Raw genomic sequence first — 24,829 nt, 5'->3', positions numbered from 1 at the left:
GTAGATAATTTTTTTTTTGCCTGTTCTCTTTTTTTTTCTTTTAGTGGATAATTTTTTTTGGCTGGTCTCTTTTCTTTCTTTTAGGGGATTTTTTTTTTTCATCTAGTGGATAATTTTTTTAGGCTGTTCTCTTTTTTTCTTATAGTGGATACTTTTTTTGGGCTGTTCTTTTTTTTCTTGCAGTAGATAATTTTTTTGTCTAGTGGATAATTTTTTTAGGCTGTTCTCCCCTTTTTTTTTCCTTATAGTGGATAATTTTTTTGGGCTGTTCTCTCTTTTTTTTTTTCTTGTAGTAGATAATTTTTTTCATCTCGTGGATAATTTTTTTAGGCTGTTCTCTTTTTTTTTCTTGTAGTAGATAATTTTTTTCATCTAGTGGATAATTTTTTTAGGCTGTTCTCTTTTTTTTTTTTCTTGTAGTAGATAATTTTTTTCGTCTAGTGGATAATTTTTTGGCCTGTTGCACCTCTGGGCCACCGTACTTACTCCCTCTTGTGGTATTGAATTCTTTAATGACTTCCTAAGTTGATGTAAAGCTAAGATGTGTGGATTTTAGGAGCATCTAGTGGTGAGGCTGCAGATTAAAACTGAATATACCGGATGACTATTGTTTTCAAGGGATTAATACACTGAAAACAAAATTTCCAACTATGGCATTTGATTATATCTGGAGGTCCTTGTGGAACAAAATGGATTTAGAAGATAAAGACATTCTTAAGATATATAAATACAGAGGCTTGGAAACAAGGGACCAGATAATTTGTACTATGATATGTTGATTGGTATATTTCCAGTAGTCTTTTTGGTACATAGGATTAATAATGATAAAAATTAATAATTATGAAATGATCATTCTGTGGAAAACCATACATATGCACACAGGTCAACGTATTACAAGAGCAACTCAGCTGTGAAATAAATATACTGTAGTGTTTTTATAAGTTTATTTATTTATTTGTTTTGTCTTTTTAAGCTTTGTTTGTTCATTTTTGGTCATTAAATAACCACATTTTTAATACATTCATCCAACAGGGCTATATGATGTTAAGGCACACAATGAGTGAATAATGGTGGTTTTCCGTTGAAATCTACAGACTTTGAGGCATAAAATATTTAAATGTTGGATTTTAACTGCGGACAGTTTTTTTTTTAAAGTAAAGAAAATGTGAACAAACTACAAGCGCTGACCTCCGACCCCTTAGCGTTCAGCGCTGCTAACCCCGCCCCTCTGCAGAGAGAACGGGAGCTCCATTCAAACACACCAAACTCCGCGCCCCGCGATGCGACAGTCGCTGTAGAAGAAGAGAAAGGCGGCAGAAACAACAGAAGAAGCAGAAACACACACTTTACCTCAAAAAACAAACAGGCGAAACAGACAAACGCGCAGCTAACAAACAGCCATCCAGTCAGTCGGCAGCCGGAACACACACACTGAGCTCAGTCTTCTAGCAGGAGGCTAACGGCTAACACCACCGACATGGCGAGCGCCTCGTACCACATCTCCAACCTGCTGGAGAAAATGACTTCCAGCGACAAGGATTTCAGGTAAAATATAACCACAGTAAGGCGAACATTGTGCATGTTGTGCATTATCGCCTCAAACTTTAAATGTTGCGAAACAGTGGCTGTACTGCTAACGATCTCTGTCAGGCCTCAGGTTGTCATGCTAACTGCTAGCCTGCCACCTGTCTGATCTTCGTCACATCGCTAGCTAGCTACTTAGCTAGTTAACACCAGTTATGTTTGCTAGCGTTTGGTCCGACAGCAGTTTAAAATTGACAACAACTTTAATGGCTTTCTAGAAAGGCAATTTGATGCTCGTTATGTCTAACTGATCGCTGACTGCAAGGTAAAAGCCACCAGTTAGCCTGCTAATGGTGTAGTTAGCTTAACGCCAGCATCAACTTCTGTCATGCCGCAAGCTAGCGTGATGTCAGCTATCGCCTGTATGTGACATTTTACGGTGCATGTCGCTGCATATATGTACATTTAGGCCTGACAGCTAATTTGTACTGTGCGATGCAAGCACGTAAAGTTGTGCAGTAGACTACATTGAGCTTTCAACTAATGTCCTTGTTGTTTTGGGGGTGTGGTAGCATTGGTAACTCAGCTAATAAGAGCATGTAAACACACTGAGACATGCTAAATATTTTGGTCATCAACAAGTAAAGATTGTCTACTTAAAATTTATCTACAGGGGTTTAACGTGATGCACCAAATTCTAGATGTGTACGTGCTGCGAAATGAAATATGTACGTGACCGCTGTTAAATACTTGTGTTGTAGCACCTAAAGTCTGTCTAAAGAGACGAACCATACATGATGAAGTGAAATTATTCATGTTTTCGTCCCTATCGTCTTCTGTTATATCGTTTTGGGTTTTGAGTGCTGTATGTAATATTAAGACTAAACATAAGTAGTTGATTCCTATTTTGGGCAATTGCGTTATAATTTTTTGTTACTCAGTTTCTCAAAAATGCTAAATATTGGAAATGAGTTTAAAACCTAATTATATTCTAATTATATTTGCATGTATTTGACTCCTTGGGCTTAGGGAGGTTGTATTCTTTTGAAAAGGTTAATTATATGAATTAACTGTTGGCTGCATCCCTACACACTTGATGAAACATGTCTTGTAATACTTAGAAATGTAATCAGGTTTTTCTGGTTTTGTCTGTTAATGCACCAGCCATACGTTTATTATTTCAGTGAGTAGTGTGCACACTTATTGTACTGATTATGAAAGTTTGACATTTAATGTTTAAAGACAGTTGGAAGCTGAGAATTCTATTCATACCTGTAATGATTCAGTATCTTATGTAGTTCCACTTATGTGTTCTGTCTTTACAGTCTAAGTTTTAATCTAATTGATGCAACATCAATTTAAATTTCAGCCTTTAGCCTTTTCTTTAAAGAGTCAGTAAATACAACCCACAGTGTGACAAAACTTGAAGTTTCAACATTGTAGAAATGTTAATGAAAAATCATTGCCACAGACCAATTTGTCTTGGTTCCAAGAATGTCAGACTTTAACAGTGGTGTCTAGATTAGTGTCTTTTCCATTCTGTTTTTCTGAGAAATGTAATTTGTGCAGTGACTGATCCAAAAACCAGGCATTGATTGATTTTTAGTCTGACTTCTACTTTTGCAGCCGTTGCTTTCAGTTACTATACAATGGAAGTTAAAAGCTACTGTGTCATGTTATCAGTGATGTCTGCTTTCAGTTTAGACAGTTACTGTCACTGCAATGCTTTTAGCTCTCACAGCTTCATTATTAAGCAGAAATATTGTAGCTTAGAAAAACTGAAGGTGATGTGTCTAGTGAGTATTTTTTTCCCCTCAAAAATGATATAGATGTGTCTAATTGGGGATAAAATCTTAGACTTAGAAAATACTGAGCTTTTGAAGGATCTGAAGCCTTTTACCATTTATACAGTACCAAACACAAGTGTGGTATTTTGGCAGTTAATGATGCTCCATCAGAATTTAATGGTACTAAAATGTAGGATCACATTGGCCAAGAATTTAACATTAAGCTCTAATGATTTTCAACAGAACCATATCATTCGTTTTTGATGTTAAAATGAAATGCCTCAAAAAAGATTTTTTTGTAATGTAAGTACTTTGAACCTAATTTAATAAAACCATATAATGGATTGATGCACATTTTGGTCATGATTTAGTGTGTGATTTTTATGTACAATTTTAACATGTTATTTTAAAGTGATTCAGCAGATAATAAATTAAATGGTTGATTTTGACATGCATTATGTGAACACCGAAAACAAAAATCATCACAATAGACAAAATTCACACGTCACTTGACTTTGTTTGCTTCTTGAGGAAAATCGCAACCTCTTTTGCAGCCTGACTAATCATTTTCATTGATTCTGACAGCAGCTCTCCCCGTACAAGAAATCTATGAGATTCTGAAACTTGTCAGTATTTGCTCCTACTGCTGAAAAAATTGCCACTGACTTTCACCAAATACAACTAGAGGAGGCATTTCCAGCCTGATTCTGAGTCTGCAACAGAAATAATAACACTTTGTTTTAGGTGATATATTTGTGTGCTACTGAATGGAGAGTCTATTTTCTTACTTCATCTTGTCTAATTTTAATGTGTGCACAATGCAGGCTGTGTTACAGATCATAATATAAATATTGAATCAGACAGAGCTTTAGCAGGTTTCACACACATAGGAACAAATGAAGGACAGGAAGCAGCAATAAGATAGCTTTGAGGATACTCGACACTCAAATGAGCATGGAGTCAGGTCAGAGTATTTTTAATATCAGTTATTTTTACTTTTTTTTTTCCAATTTCCTGGAGTGAGTAGCATCTTTAAGTTTTACTCCTCAGTATTTCTTTTGACATCCAGCTGTCCAAGATGAAACATCCAGCAAATAAGTAAATCTACACATAAAAAGGTTTAAAGGCAAATATGCAGTTTTTACTGGAAAAATAACTGAAAGGATTAATCAGGTAACAAAACAGTCAGAATTGTTCTGAGATTATTTATTGCAGCTCTACATTCTTCCTTTAATTTGCCTGTTTTCTTCTTTAAATCCACTTATAGTCAGCGCTTGCAGAGTTTTTCTGTTATAACTGTAATTTCTCTTTCATTCTGGAGTAAAAAGATAACATAGTAGCCTAGATAGTGTGTTTTAATTAAAATAAGCTTTTTAACTGAGTGGGGTGTCTATTAATTGCATAACGTGTGTTGACTTCATAAAAAAGCAAAAAAAAAATTCCCCTTTGAGCTGTTTTTTTAATTATAGTAAATATAAGTCCAAAATGATGAAAAACACATTGTTTTCACTGAAATTAGAACAACAAAAAGCCCTCACAGTACCTTATCCCTGCTCAGACCTAGGGAGAAGCTTGATGTAGAGATAAACAGTCAGTGTATTAGATGAAATGCATTTCAGAAGCATAAAAATGCTAATAACAAGCATATTGGTTGTATGTCTATGGCAGGAGAGCATAATTTGGCCTTGAACCAGTCTATTAGGCAGCGAGCCGTGCACCTGTGATTTGCACGGTTAATGTTCGAAAAGCGTGGCCCAAAAAAATGGTGCACGGCTTGCTCAAAGCCATGCTAATTATCAATATATTGTTCTCTTACCTTGTCACGGCCTAATTTTGGCTAAATCAATCTATTTTTCACAAAAATGAAGCGAATCCTCAATTAACTGTAGATGGTCCCTGGGTGCGTCTGCACGTCCTGATGACATCCACGATTTAATCCACATCCACGTGGCAGCAAGACAGAACCTCGTTGAAACTCTGTTTCAGTTTGTATGGAAAGTGCAGATGTCAAACTAATACTGTGATGTCAGTTGTGTTGAAAACGCATGTAAAACCAAATTTATGACACACAATAAAAACATAATTTTTCGGCGATAGTGTTATTACGTTTGGTGCGTGTTCAGTGCAGGTAGAGAAATGGGCTTCTAAGTGAGTTTCTTGCAAGGAAATGCTTGCATGAAAGAAAACGTATCACTACATTTCTGTTGGTGGAAAAGTGCATCACATGGACCAATCAGAGATGTCCATACTGTGCCATGCATAATCTAACAAATATAACCTATAGCTAGTCATCTCCATCTTAATCAATATCGACTTAATTTGTAGTTCTAGTCACTGAAAAGTGACCAGAATTGTATTATTTTTCCCTATTATTTTCATTATTTAATTATTTATTTCTAAACTATTTTTGCACGTTTGTACATGGTTGAATAAATATTCTAAGCTGTTAAAATGTTGTTTGTATAATGAACAGGATCTGACAAAACACTCCACGATGCATCGATTTTATGCCAGCCGGAATATTACACACCCTGTTTTTTTTGTTGTTTTTTTAAACACACCCTGTTCCTCCATTTCTGCCTAATACACTGCCTTGAACCAAAGCTTTGAGGCTTAATCAACAACATCAAACATAGGCCTTTATCTTTGACTATACATGCTGATGCCTGGATTCTATAGTCATGTGGTTTTCATGGATTTGGTGATTTTAAAGATGCTCAAGGCTTTATAGATGCTGTATGCCTCGATATGAAAACATAGTACCAAGATCGACCGCTTATATTGAATGTTTACACATAACCTTCGGCCTTCGATTGGGCCAAATTATGGACATGCCAGTAGTCCAACTGATCATCCTGGAGGCAAATGAGATCATTGATTGTTGTATAATTAATCAGGCATATAGATTCCATCAAACTTCACAACAGATGATAAAGGATCCAGCAAGAATTTAGAGCAGTTTGAAAAGAAGGGCTAAGGTACTGGAGGTGGGCATTTCCGTTTGGTGTAGTTTTATTTCAGCCTTGATTAAAGTATGCATATATCACCATTGTTTTATTATTTTTGACTGGTATCTTGTATTGAATTAAAGGGCACTGTTTATTTGATTTCTTGATTAATTAGTTCCATTGTATTTTCAGGTTTATGGCCACTAATGACTTGATGACGGAGCTACAAAAAGATTCGATCAAATTGGATGATGACAGTGAGAGGAAGGTCAGTTTAAACCAGTTAACAACAGAGAATGTGTGTAAAGTCCTGAGTTTGTCAGTAATAAGAGTTTTAGCAGACCCGTGTCTGACATGATTGACATACTGACGTGTACGCTTTCTGACAGGTGGTGAGGATGATTCTCAAACTGCTGGAGGACAAAAATGGAGAAGTTCAGAACCTGGCTGTCAAATGGTAAAAACACAGCGCTTAGAACTCCTAGCTGATACATTTGATATGATTGGTTGTTTTTTTTGCTAATCTGATCATTAAGTTGCTTCTTTAACTGGGTTTATTTGTTCTTTTTTCATCAGCCTTGGGCCACTGGTCAGTAAGGTGAAAGAGTACCAGGTGGAGACAATCGTGGACACTCTGTGCACCAACATGCTTTCGGACAAAGAGCAGCTCAGAGATATTTCATCCATCGGACTCAAAACTGTGATTGGAGAGTTACCACCCGCCTCCAGTGGTACAAACACTGTCAATTAATAGATTAATCAATATTTTTTAAGCATCAGCTTGAATATATCTTAAAATGAAGGCTTCTCAAATGTGATTGTTTTATTTTGACTTCAGTCATCTTTGATAGTGAAATTAATATGTTTGGATTGTGAACAAGACGGGACATTCAAAGATGCTTGGCTTCCTAATTATCTTTAGCTCTGGGATATATCGGTCAACCTTTTGTTTGTAATTTTCTGACATTTTATTGACTGAACCCCTAATTTGTTACTTGACAAACTAAGCCACCAATTAATCAACAAGAAAATAACCAGTTGCAGCCCTACAGTTATCACAGTACTTTTACAGCTGCTACAACCAAGTTGTCATTTCAGCACCACAGGAGCTCTGTTTGTTATTTTTAATTTTGCCTCAGGAGCCAACTTTTAAAAATTGCACTGAAATGCTGAACATGATCTCAGAACACTAAGCCTTCTCCTGTGAGATAATGGTAGAAATAACAGTCAGTTTCCCACTTGTGTGTCTGCAGGCTCTGCTCTAGCTGCCAGTGTGTGTAAGAAGATAACCGGCCGTCTGACGAGTGCCATTGCCAAACAGGAAGACGTCTCAGTCCAATTGGAGGCTCTCGACATCATGGCCGATATGCTCTGCAGGTACCTGGCTCTTCATGCACAGGGTTTCCCCAATTCCTTATAAACAGTCAGTAACCTTCACAAGAAAGATTTTTTTGTACGGATGTTTTTTGTGATTTTTGTTCTAAAACATCATTCATTGTCTTAATGATTTTTATATCCATGAACGCTGAAGGTCCTCTGTCCATTAATTAATATACTGTATCTTTAATGTGTGCTGAAATCCTGCAACTGAACAGATTAAAAATATCTAAAACTACACAAAAATGTTTCTTTCAGACAGGGGGGTCTCTTGGTCAATTTCCATCCCTCCATCCTGAGTTGTCTGCTGCCTCAGCTTACCTCCCCCAGACTGGCTGTCAGAAAGGTATGTCTGGCCCTTTACTTTATATTTTCTACAAGCCACTGTTGTGTATGATGTCGTTTTTGTGATGTGAATGTTGCAGAGGACCATCATGGCTCTGGGTCACCTGGTGATGTCCTGTGGGAACTTGGTCTTCATCGATCTGATTGAGCACCTTTTGACTGAGCTGGGGAGGAATGACAACATGTCGACCACCAGGACCTACATCCAGTGCACAGCTGCCATCAGCAGACAGGCTGGACACAGGATCGGTGAGTCAGACAGACAGGATAGTCTCTAAAAATTTCCCATTAGCTAATTTGATGCTCATCATTTCAACTGCAGATTAAAAACATGACAAAAACAGAAGGCATCAAGGAAAGAAGTTGAAGCCAATGTATACAAAGAACATAAAAGAGTACCGCCTTACAATAATGATACCTATATAAAGGATTTATACAGTTTTTATCATGTAATGATGCTTGTATAAGTCATTAATAAACACTTATAAAGACCTCACAGCAGTTTGCATGCATCATGTCAGACTCACTGTTCATCAAGGTTGATGTTGTTAAACCTCAAATTAGTAACAATGAAAATTGTTTTGCCAGATTTTGCGATTTTTTTTTTTTTTTCCATTTGAAATGAGATCACAGTTTTCTCTCTGTTCTTGTTTTTTACTATTAAATATTTAGAAGTAGTAGTAGCAGTTATGTTCATTTTTAACTAAATTTTAATTATAGGTGAATATTCTCATAAATGTAATCTTGCCCATGTTATTTTATTTCAACAAAATAATTGAATATTGATAAGTAACATCTGTTGTTATTATCATAATTAAAATTGATTTATAAACTATTCACAGACAAACTATTGTTTGCTTTCCACAAACAGAGCCATCAATTCAATTTCACTAGATTTGGAGAAGATACTGTAGTATGGTATGGTATAGAGAAAAAATCCACAAAAATGTGAAGGTGTAAAGCAAACGTGATCTAACAGGAATGTCCCCTTCAGTAGACAAAGGCATGACACAGTGCAGCAGACTGATGTGTTTTTCTTTATTAGTATGTCACTGAGAAACAATCGTTGACAAAAACTGAGTAAAATGTTCTTGTCTGATATGGGCTTGACTTTGTTTCAAAGCTTTTATTTCACTGTTATCCCAGTGTTATCCCAGAGTCATACTACCACATAAATGTGTCTTTAATGCAGCTCCGTCTTCCTGTTGGTCACATAAAAAATGAGAGTTCAGATCTAACAGTGGAACCAGATGGTAGTTGTCCCAAGTGTTGAGTGTGCGTCAGTTTGTGGCTCTACAGCTGTCCTGTATTCTATGAGATGTTTTATACTTCTGAAAGTTGACAACCTAACCTCTCTTGAATGCGTCAACACTAGAGCTGAACACTGCTGTCTGTATTTGTAGGGGAGTATCTGGAGAAGATTATCCCACTGGTTGTAAAGTTTTGTAATGTTGACGATGATGAGCTCAGAGAGTACTGCATCCAGGCCTTCGAGTCCTTCGTAAGGAGGTAAAACACACTCCAAACTTTATATTGTTCATAAATATCCACTTATTTTGGTGTCATCTTTTAACATTCTCATATGGCACAATTTTAAGTCCCTGTATTGTTTGTGTATCTCCCGTCTCACCTGGTTGTATTGGGAGTATCGTTTCACTGTTTCATTCTGCTTTATAAATGTGGTTATTTATCTGTCCTCTCAGGTGTCCTAAAGAAGTTTACCAACACGTTCCCACGATCATTTCTATCTGCCTGCGCTACCTGACCTATGACCCCAACTACAACTTTGATGACGAGGACGAGGATGACAATGCTATGGACGCCGAGCAGAACGATGAAGATTACCAAGGTATCAAACCTCTCCTGAAGGAGGAAAGTTAAGCACAATCAATCACATCAAGTCAGATTCCTCCAAATCACAGTCTTTTCTGCATGTCCTTGTTTCTGTCCAGGCAGCGACGATGAGTACAGTGACGATGACGACATGAGCTGGAAGGTCAGGCGGGCGGCAGCCAAGTGTTTGGATGCTGTTGTTTCGACTCGTCATGAGATGCTCCCTGAGTTTTATCGCTCTGTTTCTCCTGCACTCGTCTGTCGCTTCAAGGTATCGTCAGCCTCTTTCAACTCCATCGTTACCTCACTATTCATTTCTTTATTTCTTGTGTCACTACATCCTGGGTTTTCCCTGACTTCAGCACACCACCTAAGCTATGGAAACATGCATGTTTTTTTTTTTCCTCTTGTACAAAAGGAAGTACAATTTAATTTATTTTTAAAGATCCTTTTTTAATGCTTCTCCTGTCTCTCCTTAATTCACTTGTTCTAACATAAGGTTTATAGTTTTCTTATTTAGATTTGCTTTCAAAAATGTACCAAAACATTCCTAATTTCATTCCTTCAAAGCTCTTTGTAACTGATAATAATAATTGTGTAATATTGTACTGCATATGATACAGTGAATTTGAGATGAGACATTATCATACTATGTGATCCTATACCGTTGCAACCTTAGATTCCACTAGGTAAGCTGCATTATGTTTTAGAAGCATCCCCCCGAAACGGCTCTCCAATCCGCTAAAAATATGTGGTCTATTCTTGATGAAAGTCATGTGACCGCTTAGTGTTGCATAGAGCAGATGAGATGAATAGGAAATCAGGAACATGAATAGCACTGAACGTCTTTTTAATAATAAAACACCCGGTGCAGACTTCTGATTCTATAAATGTCACTACATCAATGTTGTGGAAACGTAGACCTGAAATAATTGTGATAAATTATCATAGGCAACTAAAATAAAGCCACAAATGTTTGATCCACGATTCATATCTGGACTTTACTTCATTAATGTTACAACTACAGCCCAACAACGTTTGGAAATAACAATAGGCACAATAAAAATACATAATTTAAAAACCAAGCCCATCAGACCTTTCAGAAGCACAAAAATGAGCAAATATGAATCGGGACCAAATCAACAAACTTAACATGACCAAGCATAAAACTGGATTAGACCCAGAATGTGAAGAAGTATTTAAAGGTGATATTCTGACTTAAGTTTATTACTAACAGGGTTTGTGCGGGTGCTTGAAATCCTTGAAAATGCTAGAATTTCAATGTTGTGTTTTCATGGTCTGAAGAGTGCTTGAATTTTAGTTTATGTGCTTGAAAGTGCTTACAATTATAATTATGATGTGATTTATTTATTTTTATTATGAACTCTGCCAGGTTTGATGGTCAGCCAAAAGTACTTACAAAGAGGTGATACATTTTGAAAAATAAAAACTTGATGTCAAAAAAGAAAATTAGCGTGTCCTCTCAGGTCGACTCCAAGTACATTTTTATCTTAGTCTTTGGCTCAGTGCGAGTGTGCCTGAAGAACACCAAATGGCCTGCCTTTTTTTGGATAAAACTTTGTTTTCTCCTTTAATTTCTTAACTTTTTGCGATTATGAAACGTCATTTTAGATGTTTATAGCATATGACAATGTACATGATTGTGATAAAAAGTAAAAAAAAAATCACGGGTATATTTATTCTTGTAGATATGTATTTAACCCCAGTGATAAGGTGCTGTGCTGGAAAATTTTGAAAATGACCCTTAAAAGTGCTTGAAAAATGTTTTAATTTGAACTTGAAAAATGTATACGAACCCTGTACGAAGTTCCTACTACTTTAACTTTATTACAATGCAGATAGTTGTTTATTGTCATTTATAATGGTAAGAAAATGGTTGATTAACTAAGTAAGACAGAGTTTCTCAGAATTATCAGAGTGGAAACTCTTGACGGGAATATCAGTCAGACAAATTGGTTTAGAGCCTACAGCCTGTGTCATTATTTATTTATTTTTTATCTCAGAGGAATAATGGAGATGTTATAAATCTTTGACAACTTTTGGTGTTGCTCTATTAGATCCTGCCATTTGGGATTACTTCTATTTGTGAATTTAGCTGATCCACACACATACATTGGGCTAATCTCTACTTCTTCAGACCAAATCTCAAAATACTGGAGACTATTAAGCCTGTCCTGCCAGTGGAACTGACTTGTTTATTGCTGTCTTCAGGAAAGAGAGGAGAATGTGAAGGCGGATGTTTTCCATGCATACCTGTCACTGCTAAAACAGACCAGGCCAGCTCAGAGCTGGTTGGCTGATCCAGATGCCATGGAGCAGGGAGACACACCTCTGACCATGCTGCAGAGCCAGGTAAAGTAACAGCTCTGAGTTTTTAAGCCAATACATAATAAAACTGGTGTGATGGTGAGCTCACCAACATACGCCTGATCAAACAAGCACAATGCATGTCTGGGTTTAGAGGCTTTCACGTTACTTTAGAGTTAAACTGTAGCACATGAAGTAGTTAAACATGAATAATTAACCCCTCATAGGTTGTAGTGCTGTTTTTGTGCAGCAGATGGTGCTGTTAGTTATTCAGTAAACCTGGATGTTGTTGGAGAGGTTAGGCGTTGTCATGGTAACAAGAAATCCTCAGTGTGCTGCACTATGAGCCCCACGCAGCAGGAAGTAATGTTGTCGCCCATCTCCCCTTTCCTGTTTCACTCAGGCTCTGTTCAGTCTAGCATTAACATGTGACCTCAGTGATCCAGTCGCATGTGGACATGAATACTGACAGCTCTGGCGCTTGGTGTGATCACACTCTGGATGCATTAAGGATGCAATGAGATCAAAGCCCTCAGGCACAGTGACTGGTGATCTGGGACACATACAGTGTACCTATATTAGTTTATGAGTGTGACTACAAATGTGTGTTTGTACATCAGGTTTCAACTTTTTACAAACATGTGAATGTTCTATTATGTGCACTGCCTATGTGTAGTGCTGGCTGAGAACACCAGAACAGACCTGCCTTTTTTTGTTCATTGTGTGAACATAAACTGTCCACAGTGTGTGTACTTTGATAGAAATTAATTGAATTTATTCTTGAAAGTCAAATCTCAGCCCAAGTGAGACACATTCAGAAACACAGTCTAATGCCAGGTGTGATCACACACAATCTGTCCACTTGTGATCGAATCACTCAGGTTGCATGTTGATGCCAGGTGAGAACAGAGCCTCAGAGTTTCCATAAATGTTTCTCACCCCATGCAGGTTCCTATGATTGTAAAAGCACTTCACAAGCAACTGAAGGAGAAAAGTGTCAAAACACGTCAGTGTTGTTTCAACATGCTGACTGAGCTGGTAAATGTCCTGCCAGGAGCCCTGACTCAGCACATCCCAGTACTAATACCAGGTAAGACTACACCAGCCAGACTATTACTTCTACCAAAACTACTGTTGCTACTCTAGGAGTATAATCGCTCATAATAGGTAAGAAGATCACAACTTCACTAACAATTAATTTTGCAAGAAGACAGGGAAGTTTTTGAAATGAATATGTTACAGCTGCAAATCTTAATCAAGTGATCAGTTAATAAATTGAAGGAATTAATTTTAATCATCAGTTTTTTAGCAGGTAGAAAAATCAGTGGCTGCAGCTCCTTAAATGTTAGAAAGTGATGATGTCTCATATCTCATAATAAACAGTATTTTTTGAGTGGGGGGGGCAAAATAACAAAATTTTTTATACAACTATTGTTTTTGCCTTGCTCTGATATTCTATAGAAAAATCGAGTATTTAATCTATAGTAGATATGATTACATTAATCATTGGCAACAAAAATGAATGACAGTTTATTAACGTACAGTAATAATTGGCCACAATGCTTAAATAATGAAAATAACTAATAGTTGTAATTTCAAGACACTCAGAGCGCATTACATTTTTAATCCATTATTCATTCGCTCTCACGGTCACACACTGGGCTAAATTACATTTGTAGCCACAGCTGCCCTAGGGCAGACTGATGGAAGCATGGCTGCCAATCCACGCCAAACAGCCCCTCTGACCACCACCAAACATTAGTACACCAGTGTGAGTGACACTTGAGGCAAAGTGCATGAAGTTTCTTGCCCCAGGACACAACAGCATATGACTAGGACAGAGTAGGATTCAAACCCTCTGGTTATTTGACGACCTACTCTACCTCCTGAGCCACAGCTGCCCCAACTATCTGTATAACTTCTAAAAAGACAGAAAGTGCAACTAAATATCAGTGTTCTAATTTTAACTTCAGGTTTATTGCACAGATTATTACATATTATAGCTCATATATATTGTTTTTTGAAGACAGGTTTAATGTACTTTGCAGACTAATAGAGTCTTTTGTCTTGCAGGTATCATCTTCTCCTTGAACGATAAGTCAAGCAGCTCTAATTTGAAAATTGACGCCTTGGCATGTCTCCACGTCATCATGGTAACACACCCCGCCCATGCCTTCCATGCCCATGTCCCTGCTCTTGTCCCTCCGGTGGTGGCGTGTGTGGGGGACCCCTTTTACAAGATAACCTCAGAGGCTCTGCTCGTCACCCAGCAGCTTGTTAAGGTAGGAACAGAACCGTCCCATACTGTTTTCAAACTCTTGTGCCAGTACTTGTCTGAACAGTTCTGTTTAATGTGAACCAGGTGATCCGACCTCTGGACAACCAATCAGAAGGCTCAGACAGCTTCGACCCTTCGCCTTACATCAACGACCTGTTCACCTGCACAATCAGACGCTTGAAAGCTGCTGATATAGACCAGGAGGTTAAAGAACGAGCCATCTCCTGTATGGGCCAGATCATCTGTAACCTAGGTAACAACTGCCATCAGCTGCACTAATACAGGGTTCCCGCAGGGTCTTACAAAGACTTGAATTTACAAACCTGCATTTCATACCTTAAAAAAGTCTTTAAAAGGCATTAAATTTGATATGGTAGGTCTTAAGTTATGTTGCCATAAAGTTGTTTGCTGTATTGTGTTTAAGAGTGTCCAAGCTGCAAAGAAAGTAACGTTAGTTGACTCAGTTCCACCCATTCCAACCGGACAATCTATATTGAAATTAGGAACCAATTATCACTAACTTTGCAGCAAGAAATCAATTCAACTCAGAAAGATGGGAATCTAGGCGTAGGAATAAATAAATACATTTTAACATTACATTCGTGACACCTAAATTCTAGGAGTCACGAATTTTTGCCAGTACGGCCATGAAATAGACTGTGAAATGGGCCTTTAATTCTGTCCTAATTAATCTTAAAGTCTTAAATTTAACTTGTAGAAACCTGTAGGAACCCTGTAATATGTGATCTATAATGCAGCTTAATGTGTTACTTCATCATCTTTGTTTTACTTGTCTTATTGCCTAGGTGACCGCTTGCCTACTGAGCTTCCTGGAACATTGCTGATCTTCTTAGAACGCCTCAAGAATGAGATCACAAGGCTGACGACCGTGAAAGGTAAACCCCACCCTCCAGCCAACGATGACTGTGAGACGCCTGCCCCCCTGGAATAACTGAAAGCAGAATAATGTTTTGAAAAAGAATCCCTGCCCCGCAAATACTACATCTGAAAGCACATTCATAGAGTTTACCTCGTTTCAGACAAATTCTGAAATGGGGCTTATATTTGGTTCCTGTTAAGAATTTTTCTCTTTGTATGTGTAATGTGTGTGGTGCAGCTCTCACAATGATTGCCGGCTCTCCACTAAAAATCGATCTGAGGCCAGTTCTACCTGATGCTGTTCCCATCCTCGCCTCCTTCCTCCGGAAAAACCAGAGAGCTCTAAAGCTTTGCACACTGGCTGCTTTGGACATCCTGCTCAGAAACTACAGGTAAGAACCCACAAACCAGTGTTGGTGTTCTCTGGTGATTACCTATTTTTACCTGGTAAGATTCATTTAAATAATGACATGTTTAAGATGTTGCTGGTCCAAACAAAGATGTAAATGTAAAAAAAACATCTACCTGCTCCGTCAGCCCAATGACACTATGCATGTGTTTCAGCTCGGCTGTGACTCCAGTCATGGTGGATGCTGTCCTGGCTGAGCTCCCGCCTCTGATCTCAGAGAGTGACATGCATGTGTCTCAGATGGCGCTGAGCTTCCTGTCCACACTGGCGGTGACACATCCGTCCTCACTAGGTCAACTGAGTGGTGGGAACATTCTGCAGCAGCTCATTGCATTGGTTCGATCCCCACTGCTGCAAGGAGGAGCCCTCGCTGCCATGCTCGACTTCTACCAGGTAAAAGGGAGGATGGGGTTTATGTTTCTGGACCAGTACAGGGTTGCACCAGCAACATAAGGGTTTTATGACAGTGCTGCATTGTTTCCATAACTGTCCCATCTGATTTAATTTACAAAATTGTTTACTGGGGGCAGCTGTAGCAGCCTAAAAAGAATTAACTGAAATTAAAGAAAAATATTTAAAGATTTTGGCTGCTGTGTTAATTCAAGTTATTTTTATACTTTTACATGAATACAGCCTGTATCGAACTGTACTAACAGAAGATGGTGAATATTCTGCTATCATGAAACGTAGTTATGCCTTACTCACACCAACAGAAGCTAGCACTGAAGGCAATTCCATTGAACATTAAGGTGTTACTGGTGGTGAGGGTGAGACAAAGAGAGAGGGAAAGAGGAAAAGAGACAGAAACCTGCTGTCCTGCATTACCTACAAACAGCAGCCACAAGTAAAACTACTCTGTTAGCGTATCAGTTGAGGCATTGATCATGATGTTTCAACACCACTGCTAATCACTGCCGTGTGCTTTATCTAATTCTGTGGGAAACACTGCTTCATACATGAAAAAGTATGAATGCTGATATTGAAGTGGACTAAACAAACACTTTATGACAGACTGACTGGACACATCATCACAGATAATATCTAACTCTAAGGGATTCACTGTAGTGACTATGAGGGTGTGGCCACGGTTTCCATCTGTCAGCTGACTGATGATGCTGGACAGCATAACGGTAATATCACCTGTGTGATGTCAGGATTATATTTTACTTGGTTCAGATGTTATTTCAGAGTGTTTAAGCTTACATCTTTGTGGTGCAGCCAAACGTTGCTTTAGACTTAACCAGCATCACATACACTTTGTTGTTTTATTTTATGTGGAATAACTTGAGACAACTACCTTACACATAGCTATTACAACAGACCACTAGTGGTTTCTAACTGGCCGATTTCAGTGGCGCATTGATTTCACAAAGTCAGTTTCCACAGTTGGCTGTATTAACTGTGTGCTCTTATGTGTTTTCAGGCACTGGTGGCCACAGACACTCCTGGTCTGGGCTACATGGACCTGTTGAGGATGCTGACTGGTCCCGTTACTCCCAGAGTGCGGCTCTGCCTCATAAACAGGCCTACTGCTCCATCGCCAAATGTGTGGCTGCTCTGACCCGAGCCTGTCCCACTGAAGGACCTGCTGTGGTTGGACAGTTTATCCAGGTAACGTACCTGTCTGCCTGCACGTGTCATTGTAAATCAGGCCCTGAAGGAAGCATATTTAACATCTTTGCCGGCGGGGCGGGGCATCTATCTCATAGGACGTGAAGAACAGCCGCTCGACAGACTCTATCAGATTGCTTGCTCTACTGTCATTGGGAGAGGTGGGGCACCATGTGGACCTCAGCAGCCAACCAGAGCTGAAGACAGTTATCCTGGATGCCTTCTCATCCTCCAGTGAAGAGGTAAGAGAAGCTTCACTTGATCAACTGGTTTGGTGATCTCTAATAATAAGTGTAATACTGTTTCATTCAGTTGTCTGTCATTAATGTCACATCCTCTATATTAAAACATTAATGTTATGTCAGTGCTTCGACGGTTTGCGAATTAAATGATAAAACATGAATATATGTCACTAAATGTGATATGAATTAAACTGAAAACTGGTCTTTAAACTGTCAAGTTGTTGAATATTAAACTATTTTCTTAATCAATAATTTCTCACAGTTTTTTGGAAAATGGTCATTATTCTGTGATTCTACCACCTTAAATGGGAATATTTTGTGGTTTATTTACTACTCTATGATGCTAAACTGAATATGTTGGTGTTGTGAATCAAAAAGATATTTGAGGATGTCAGCTTTGGTTCTTAGAAGAATTATTTTAATATTAATAAATAATGACCGACGAATCAGTAATGAAAACAATAAATAGCACCTTTTATGTAGCCTTTTCTCTGACTGTTTTTTACAGTTGCAAAAATATTTGTAATGAAAATTGATAGTATTAGAGTATTTTTCAGATGATACTTTACTGAATGTATACTAAAGTGGCTAGTAAATCCAACTTAACTGTTGTTTTATCTTGCTTCTGCTGTTAGCTCAGCTGTCTAACTGAGCATTAGCTGTACCTTTAGAGACCCTAACAGGCTCCTTGACCAGCTCATAAGCAGTTAACATAATAATGATAATGGTTGTTTGTATTGATGTGTGTTACCATCGACTTATGACACAACAGCACAGTGGAATGAGGAAATTCGCGCAGACAGTGAGGAAATTGTTGATTGAAAACAACATCTCCGCTCAGGTTGAAAGGATGGAAGGAAGGATTTTTATTGTCATGTTTACATTGTATTTATTACCAGTGTGCATTGATAAATATTAATTAACATAAAGAGGTTTCAAAATAACCTAATAGAGAAACTGATGCCATTCTTTTCTTTTCATTATTGCAAAATTTGTCTTAAGTTTAATTCCAAGTGGCATTAAAATCTGTCTTTCCTTAAAACGTGTCAGTTGTTCAATAAACAGCAGCAGGTGGTGGAGATGTAGTGGCATTTAAACTCAGGTTCGACTAAAGGACACCAGAAACACACCACTTGTATTTGGATTGAGACGTGCTGGACAGCATATCAAATGTTCACATGTTGGCTGTTTTTATCCTAATTTATTCTTATTTTATTATTTTCTCATTTTTTGTGTGTGTCGTCCAATACTTGTTAGAAAAGGCACAAAACCCTGTAGTGCTATAAATGCTGTTATGTGAGATTATTCACACAAAGAAACACTGAAGTAAGATATTGTGTCCCAAAAAGTAGGGCTTTTTTTTGCCTTAACACTGCACTAAAAACTGGGGAAAGATGGGTGTAACTGGAAAAATAATGCTCATTTAAGAATATTTGGGCATTAGTGTGTTTATTTGGTTTATGTGTTGGCGGATGCTGACCAGTGTCTTCTGTCTTCCTATCTGTGTTTTTCAGGTGAAGTCAGCAGCCTCCTACGCATTGGGTAGCATCGCAGTGGGGAACCTTCCAGAATATCTGCCCTTCGTTCTGCAGGAGATCTCCTCCTCTAAGAGACAGTACCTGCTGCTGCATTCACTCAAAGAGATCATCAGTAAGTAGAAGAGTTCAGACCCTTTCTCAGTCTGTCTGTGTCTGAATTAGATGGTAAAGAGTGTGTCTGTGTTCAGGTTCAGCTTCGGTATCCGGTCTGAAGCCATATGTGGAGTCAGTGTGGTCTCTGCTGCTCAAACACTGTGAGTGTCAGGAAGAAGGAACCAGAAATGTTGTGGCCGAGTGTCTGGGCAAACTGACACTGATCGACCCTGAAACCTTACTGCCACGCCTCAAAGGATACCATGCTGTCAGTTAACTATACTGCAATCAAATAAACAGTAGTCCCCATTGTGTCACTACGCTGACATACAAGATCAATAATGAAGTCTTTTCTATTGACATTAATTGACTTAGTAAATAAAAGATGTATAGGGTTTTTCAGTGTATAATTACATGAAAATCAAAATCATTGTGCTTTTATTGCATTGGAATGAGCCACTTCTATCTACAGAGGAAATGGGTCCACCATGTTATATTGTATCTGCAAACTGACTTTTTACGTTTGAATGTGAATCCGAGGTGACAGTTAAAACCTCTGAACAAAAAAGACAAAGACTGACTCTGAAAAGGGATTTCTAAATTTTTTGTAGTTGTCATAGATTACAGAATGTCTTCTTTCTAAATTTTGGACTTCAAATTCATCCTGTGTGTTGGATTGAACCCCTTGGAGGACTGGTTTTGGCCCGTGGCCCACATGTTTAACTCCTGCTATAAACCTTTCCAAATTTTAATACAAAAGATGACAACAGGTAATGATTAACTGATCAACTAATGAATCAATCAATAAGTCCTGTGCATGTCATATTATCATTGGCTGATTAAATAATACATAAAATGTTCTGTCAGTGGGACTTATCAATACTTTCAGTCCTTTTCTCTCTGAAATTGTCAAGTGGTTAATAAGTTCCTGCCTCATAGTTAATCCTATCAGTGGCTTAAGATTTAGTCTATAAAATGAAGTGAAGAACGATTTTGGATGGAAATCTGCTGCAAGTAAAGCAGACATGGCTAATGACTGAAATTCTTAGCATAGAAGCTGGTTGTAAATGGTAGCTGAAGCCTTGATAGATGTGAAATACTGGTTGTTGATCCCTGGTTGTGTTGCAGGTTCGTCGTACGCCAGGAGCTCCGTGGTACGGCAGTAAAATTCACCATCTCTGATCAGCCACCGCCCATCGACCCACTACTGAAGAAACTGCATAGGTAAGACACACAGACCCAGTTCACAGTGAGATAGAGCAGTTCATTACAAACTGTAAAAATAATGTGAAACAAGCTGATAAATTGTAGCTTTAAGTACATGATGATGTATTTGTTCAGGTGATTTCCTGAAGACATTGGAGGACCCAGACCTGAACGTACGTCGTGTTGCCTTGGTAACATTTAACTCAGCAGCCCACAATAAACCCAGTCTGATCCGAGAGCTGCTGGACTCAGTTTTACCACAACTGTACAATGAAACTAAAGTCAGGAAGGAGCTGATCCGAGAGGTTAGAGACCATGAGGTGCACACACAAATGTAGCCGGTAGATTAGTTTTTCAGGGTTTGATATCAGTGTGTCTGTGTGCAGGTGGAGATGGGTCCATTCAAACACACAGTGGATGATGGCTTAGACTTGCGGAAGGCTGCATTCGAGTGCATGTACACTCTGCTGGACAGCTGCCTGGACCGGTTAGACATCTTCACCTTCCTTAACCACGTAGAGGATGGTCTGAAGGACCATTACGACATCAAGGTACTAGTACTACAACTCGGTGTGTTGTAAATTTTACAGCAGATCACTACAACTACTTCACAGTTTTTTTTAACTACTTGTCATAGAGTATTTAATGACACACACTGATTTACACAGAAAGGATTTTTATGGGATACAAGAATTAGAGGCCAAGGATAGAGGGAAAGTGAGAAGGAAGAGATTGATTAAGCTCATGGCAGTGTTTGTGTTTGCAGAGTTTCTAACCTGTTACTTGGTGCTATCTGAGTGCTAAGCACTATCTGAATATCTGTCCTTCAGAATAACAATATACTCAAACTACAGACATGCTGTAGCTTTTTAATTACATGAAATATGTTCATTTTCACTAGTTACTTAATGAATGATGCATAATACTTTTCCAGTTTCACTCACTTAAGTCACAGCTGAACCTACATTTTTTACCACAGCAGAAGTGTAATGTTTAGAATTAAGTTGTAGATATGATCATGCTGAATGTTGAATGTTTTTGGAAAAGGCGAGGCAAAATAAAAGCATATGATTATTTAAAAGAAAATCTTTTAATTTTAAAATGTTTTTTCAGCTTATGAATTGTGATGGAAACAAAGTAATTCAAAGGGGCCAAATACTGATAATGCACTACTGTGTTAAAAACACTGATACCAGAGAGCTATGCAGCTTTAAGGCTTCAAACATCCAAAAATGTTGCACCTTCTCTACAGTTATTTTTGTCACATTACTCCTCCTTCAGTGGTGATGGATGAAAATCTATATTTTGCTTATACTATATCATGCTGTCCATCAAACCATATATTTTGTGATTATTCTTACTGAGAGACCCCCAGCAAAAATATGTTTTAATTTAAAATAGGTTGCCTGCTCCTAGTCTGAATTTCTTCTGTTGTGACTGATTAATCCATATTATATGTATTCTATATTTGAACTGGAAATTACAAATACTCTGTTGTGCATCTGCGCCTGCTGACTGGACTGTTTTTCTGTCGTGTTTTTAGATGCTGACGTTCCTGATGCTGGCTAGACTGTCATCTCTGTGTCCCAGTGCAGTTCTACAGAGACTGGACAGACTGGTGGAACCGCTGAGAGCCACCTGCACCACTAAGGTACATGCATATAGTTTGTCATTCACCTTCACCTCTCACTCTGTCCTGTCTATCTGTTAGATTTATACATGGTAGTCTCTAGTAAATCACCATTATCTGTGTAAGACTACAGCATGGTTGGAGTCACTGCAGTGAGATGATCTGAACCTTTTCAGTACCCTAGTTGGTTGGCATTTCTTCAGTTGCAGTTTCCCAGAGTACCAAATGACATTTTCAGATGTCAAAACCCAAATACAGCTTCAGAAATAATCATAAGACCACAGTGACCAAGTATTGAAAAACTGACATTGTCATAAGTGGGACTTTGACAGCTATGTGGTTTTCTTGTGTATATTCACCAGCATTTTAAACATAAATGAAATGACAGCTATGGAAAGAAAATGAGCTGTGTTTAAATTAATTACAACAAAAAACTAATTTACAGATAGATGGACAGTGCATCTTAAAGTGCAAGAACCGCAAACATGAAGTTTAATATGTAATGAGTAAATGTACACGGTTCTTTATGTTTTGAGTATGAAATGTCTGTCTCCACAGGTTAAGGCAAAACTCGGTGAAACAAGAATTCGAGAAGCAGGATGAGTTGAAGCGGTCTGCGATGCGAGCCGTCGTTGCACTGCTAACAATCCCAGAGGCTGAGAAGTCGCCACTGATGTCAGAGTTCCAGTCCCAGATCTCATCCAATCAGGAGTTGGCGGCCATCTTCGACTCCATCCAGAGGGACTCCAGCTCTGCCAATATGGAATCCATGGACAACCAGCTAAAAGACGACATATTCCCATGATGCAACATGGCACCACCCCGCTGCTGGAGCGCTAACCCTGCAGCATGTTTCCATGACAACAGGATTCAGACACACACATTCACACAGACATACACACTTGTAGTGACACACCCTCTCTTAGCGATCGATTGTCCATGATGCATTACACTGAAATCAGCTGTTGGGAAAGAAAGGAAGAAGACTGATGTACGGCTCACACACACGGACAAAAAGAACAAAAAACAAAGAACAAAAAGAGAAAAAAAAAGAAATTCCAGAAAAAAGTTCATTCTGAGGCTTGGAAACTCCTCCCACTTCCTGTTTGTTTTTAGTGAGGTCATCTGGTTAGTTGATCTCTCTGTTCATCATCATTCTTCTTTTTGTTCTTTTTGTAATTCCAGAAAGTTCCCACAGGTACTGTACTGTAACCTGATTGGCCGCGCTGAGTGACTGACAGTTAGCGTGTTATCAAAACTGACCAATGGGAAAACGGCCTTCCTGCCTGAGGCTGTGGTGACCAATGGGAGAAGGGCTCGCTCTGTTTTGCGAAAGATGTAGGCAACCAATAGGATGCTTGGGGGTCAATGACGGTGGTGGCGGGGTTTAACTGTTTGTGGACCAATCAGCTTCTTTATTTCCCCCTGATTCAATAGACCTGCCCTCAACCCCTTCACTCCCAGGAAGGAAGAAGGAAAGAGGAAAGGAGAGATTATTGGACCAGGTATCTTCTGACCAGACCCAACTGAACAGTCCTGTAAAGCTGTGTTACTGTTACCATGGTAACACATGGCATGAATGTCACCTAGAAATCCATGTTGGGAGTCACACTATTCTGACTAGTATTTGTTCCAGTCAGCCAGGACCTGATCATTCCAGTAAAGTTTGGTGAACGGTGGTCCATGTTTGGATGGGTCCATTGAAATGGGGGTTAAGTCTGGTTTAGTCTGGTCTGGTCAGGACATTCCACTGTTGTTTATCGCCCAAGGAAAATAAAAAGGTCCATTTCTGCTGCCTTCATACTCTGGCTCGTTTCTTTTGCATATAGCCACAAGTTTCAAAGTCTAACCCCCTGGGTACAATGAACATGTAATTATATGCAGTGCAAATAACATGCATGCTTTCCATAATATCAACGAGTGTAATTACATTAAACATGAAAAACACGCAGAACTGTAGCAGCTGCAGAGATCCACACATATAGTTTATTTTTCAATTTGTAGATGAGATGTACGCCACCCTGTAAAGAGAAATCAGAGAAGCCGTTAAGTGTTCATATTTTTTAATGAACTATTGATGCAAGTGGAATAGAGGAATGTAATGTAATTTTAAAAAGAAAACAAGAGCCATCCATTCTATTTTAACTCCCTTTTTCCCCATCCTGTCACCATTTGTTTTGCATGTAGGTTTGCAGTTGCTTGTAATCCCGTACACCATCCTACTGTAGCTGTTATGTTTGTACTGGCGCTCCACGGTTGATGGCCAGACATCATCGTAAAGCGGTGGTCTTGTTTTGTTCTGTGACCTGTACTATACTTAGGCTACATAAATGCTCTGCATATATGTAGGTTGTTCATTGTAATCAAAGTGTAACATTAAGAAAAACATTAGATGGCCCTTTCTGAAGAGGAACTAAACCTTGTAGCGCTCTCTTCAGAATTCTGGAGTTACTGGTTATGACCAGTTATTGTGTTACTTGGTTTTATTAATATGTTAGTTCAAAGTAGCATACAAAGATTGACCTGGCAGTAAACCGCCTCCTGCTTGATATCACTGTTTTTGCCATAGAGATCTGGGGCATTTGAGAAGTTTTTAGCATATATCACCATCTGAATGGACGTATTGCATTTGCATTGAGGAAGGTCAATTTTTTGGTGTCAGCTTCATCAAAGTGAACTAGCTACTAATAGACCAATCACAGCAGAGCAGAGAGCTGTTCTTGCTGATTCAATCTAGCACCAACCGTGGATATGTGATATTTCTTTTAATGCATCCATGATACTAGAGCTGCACAATGTAT

The 24,829-nt window shown here is 38.6% G+C and overlaps 1 protein-coding gene across 1 annotated transcript; it reads left to right on the top strand.

Moving 5' to 3' along the window:
• Positions 1–1,219: 1,219 nt before the first annotated feature.
• cand1 (cullin-associated and neddylation-dissociated 1) lies at positions 1,220–23,829 on the top strand. The gene is given in 28 exon segments (XM_030149204.1): positions 1,220–1,545; positions 6,452–6,527; positions 6,649–6,716; positions 6,836–6,990; positions 7,513–7,636; positions 7,895–7,982; positions 8,062–8,230; positions 9,385–9,490; positions 9,685–9,830; positions 9,934–10,085; positions 12,047–12,187; positions 13,091–13,232; positions 14,216–14,424; positions 14,505–14,673; positions 15,227–15,316; positions 15,538–15,691; positions 15,864–16,101; positions 17,132–17,195; positions 17,198–17,319; positions 17,418–17,561; positions 19,076–19,211; positions 19,288–19,464; positions 20,321–20,344; positions 20,347–20,416; positions 20,511–20,703; positions 20,785–20,949; positions 21,942–22,066; positions 22,593–23,829. Coding segments are annotated over 28 exon segments (3,756 nt in total). The 5' UTR covers positions 1,220–1,477; the 3' UTR covers positions 22,834–23,829.
• Positions 23,830–24,829: the final 1,000 nt, after the last annotated feature.

The sequence above is a fragment of the Sphaeramia orbicularis genome, chromosome 12 (assembly GCF_902148855.1).
Source record: "Sphaeramia orbicularis chromosome 12, fSphaOr1.1, whole genome shotgun sequence".
In the NCBI taxonomy this organism is placed as follows: domain Eukaryota; kingdom Metazoa; phylum Chordata; class Actinopteri; order Kurtiformes; family Apogonidae; genus Sphaeramia; species Sphaeramia orbicularis.
Note: the sequence above shows the minus strand (reverse complement) of the source record. Positions and strands in the feature narration are given on the sequence as shown.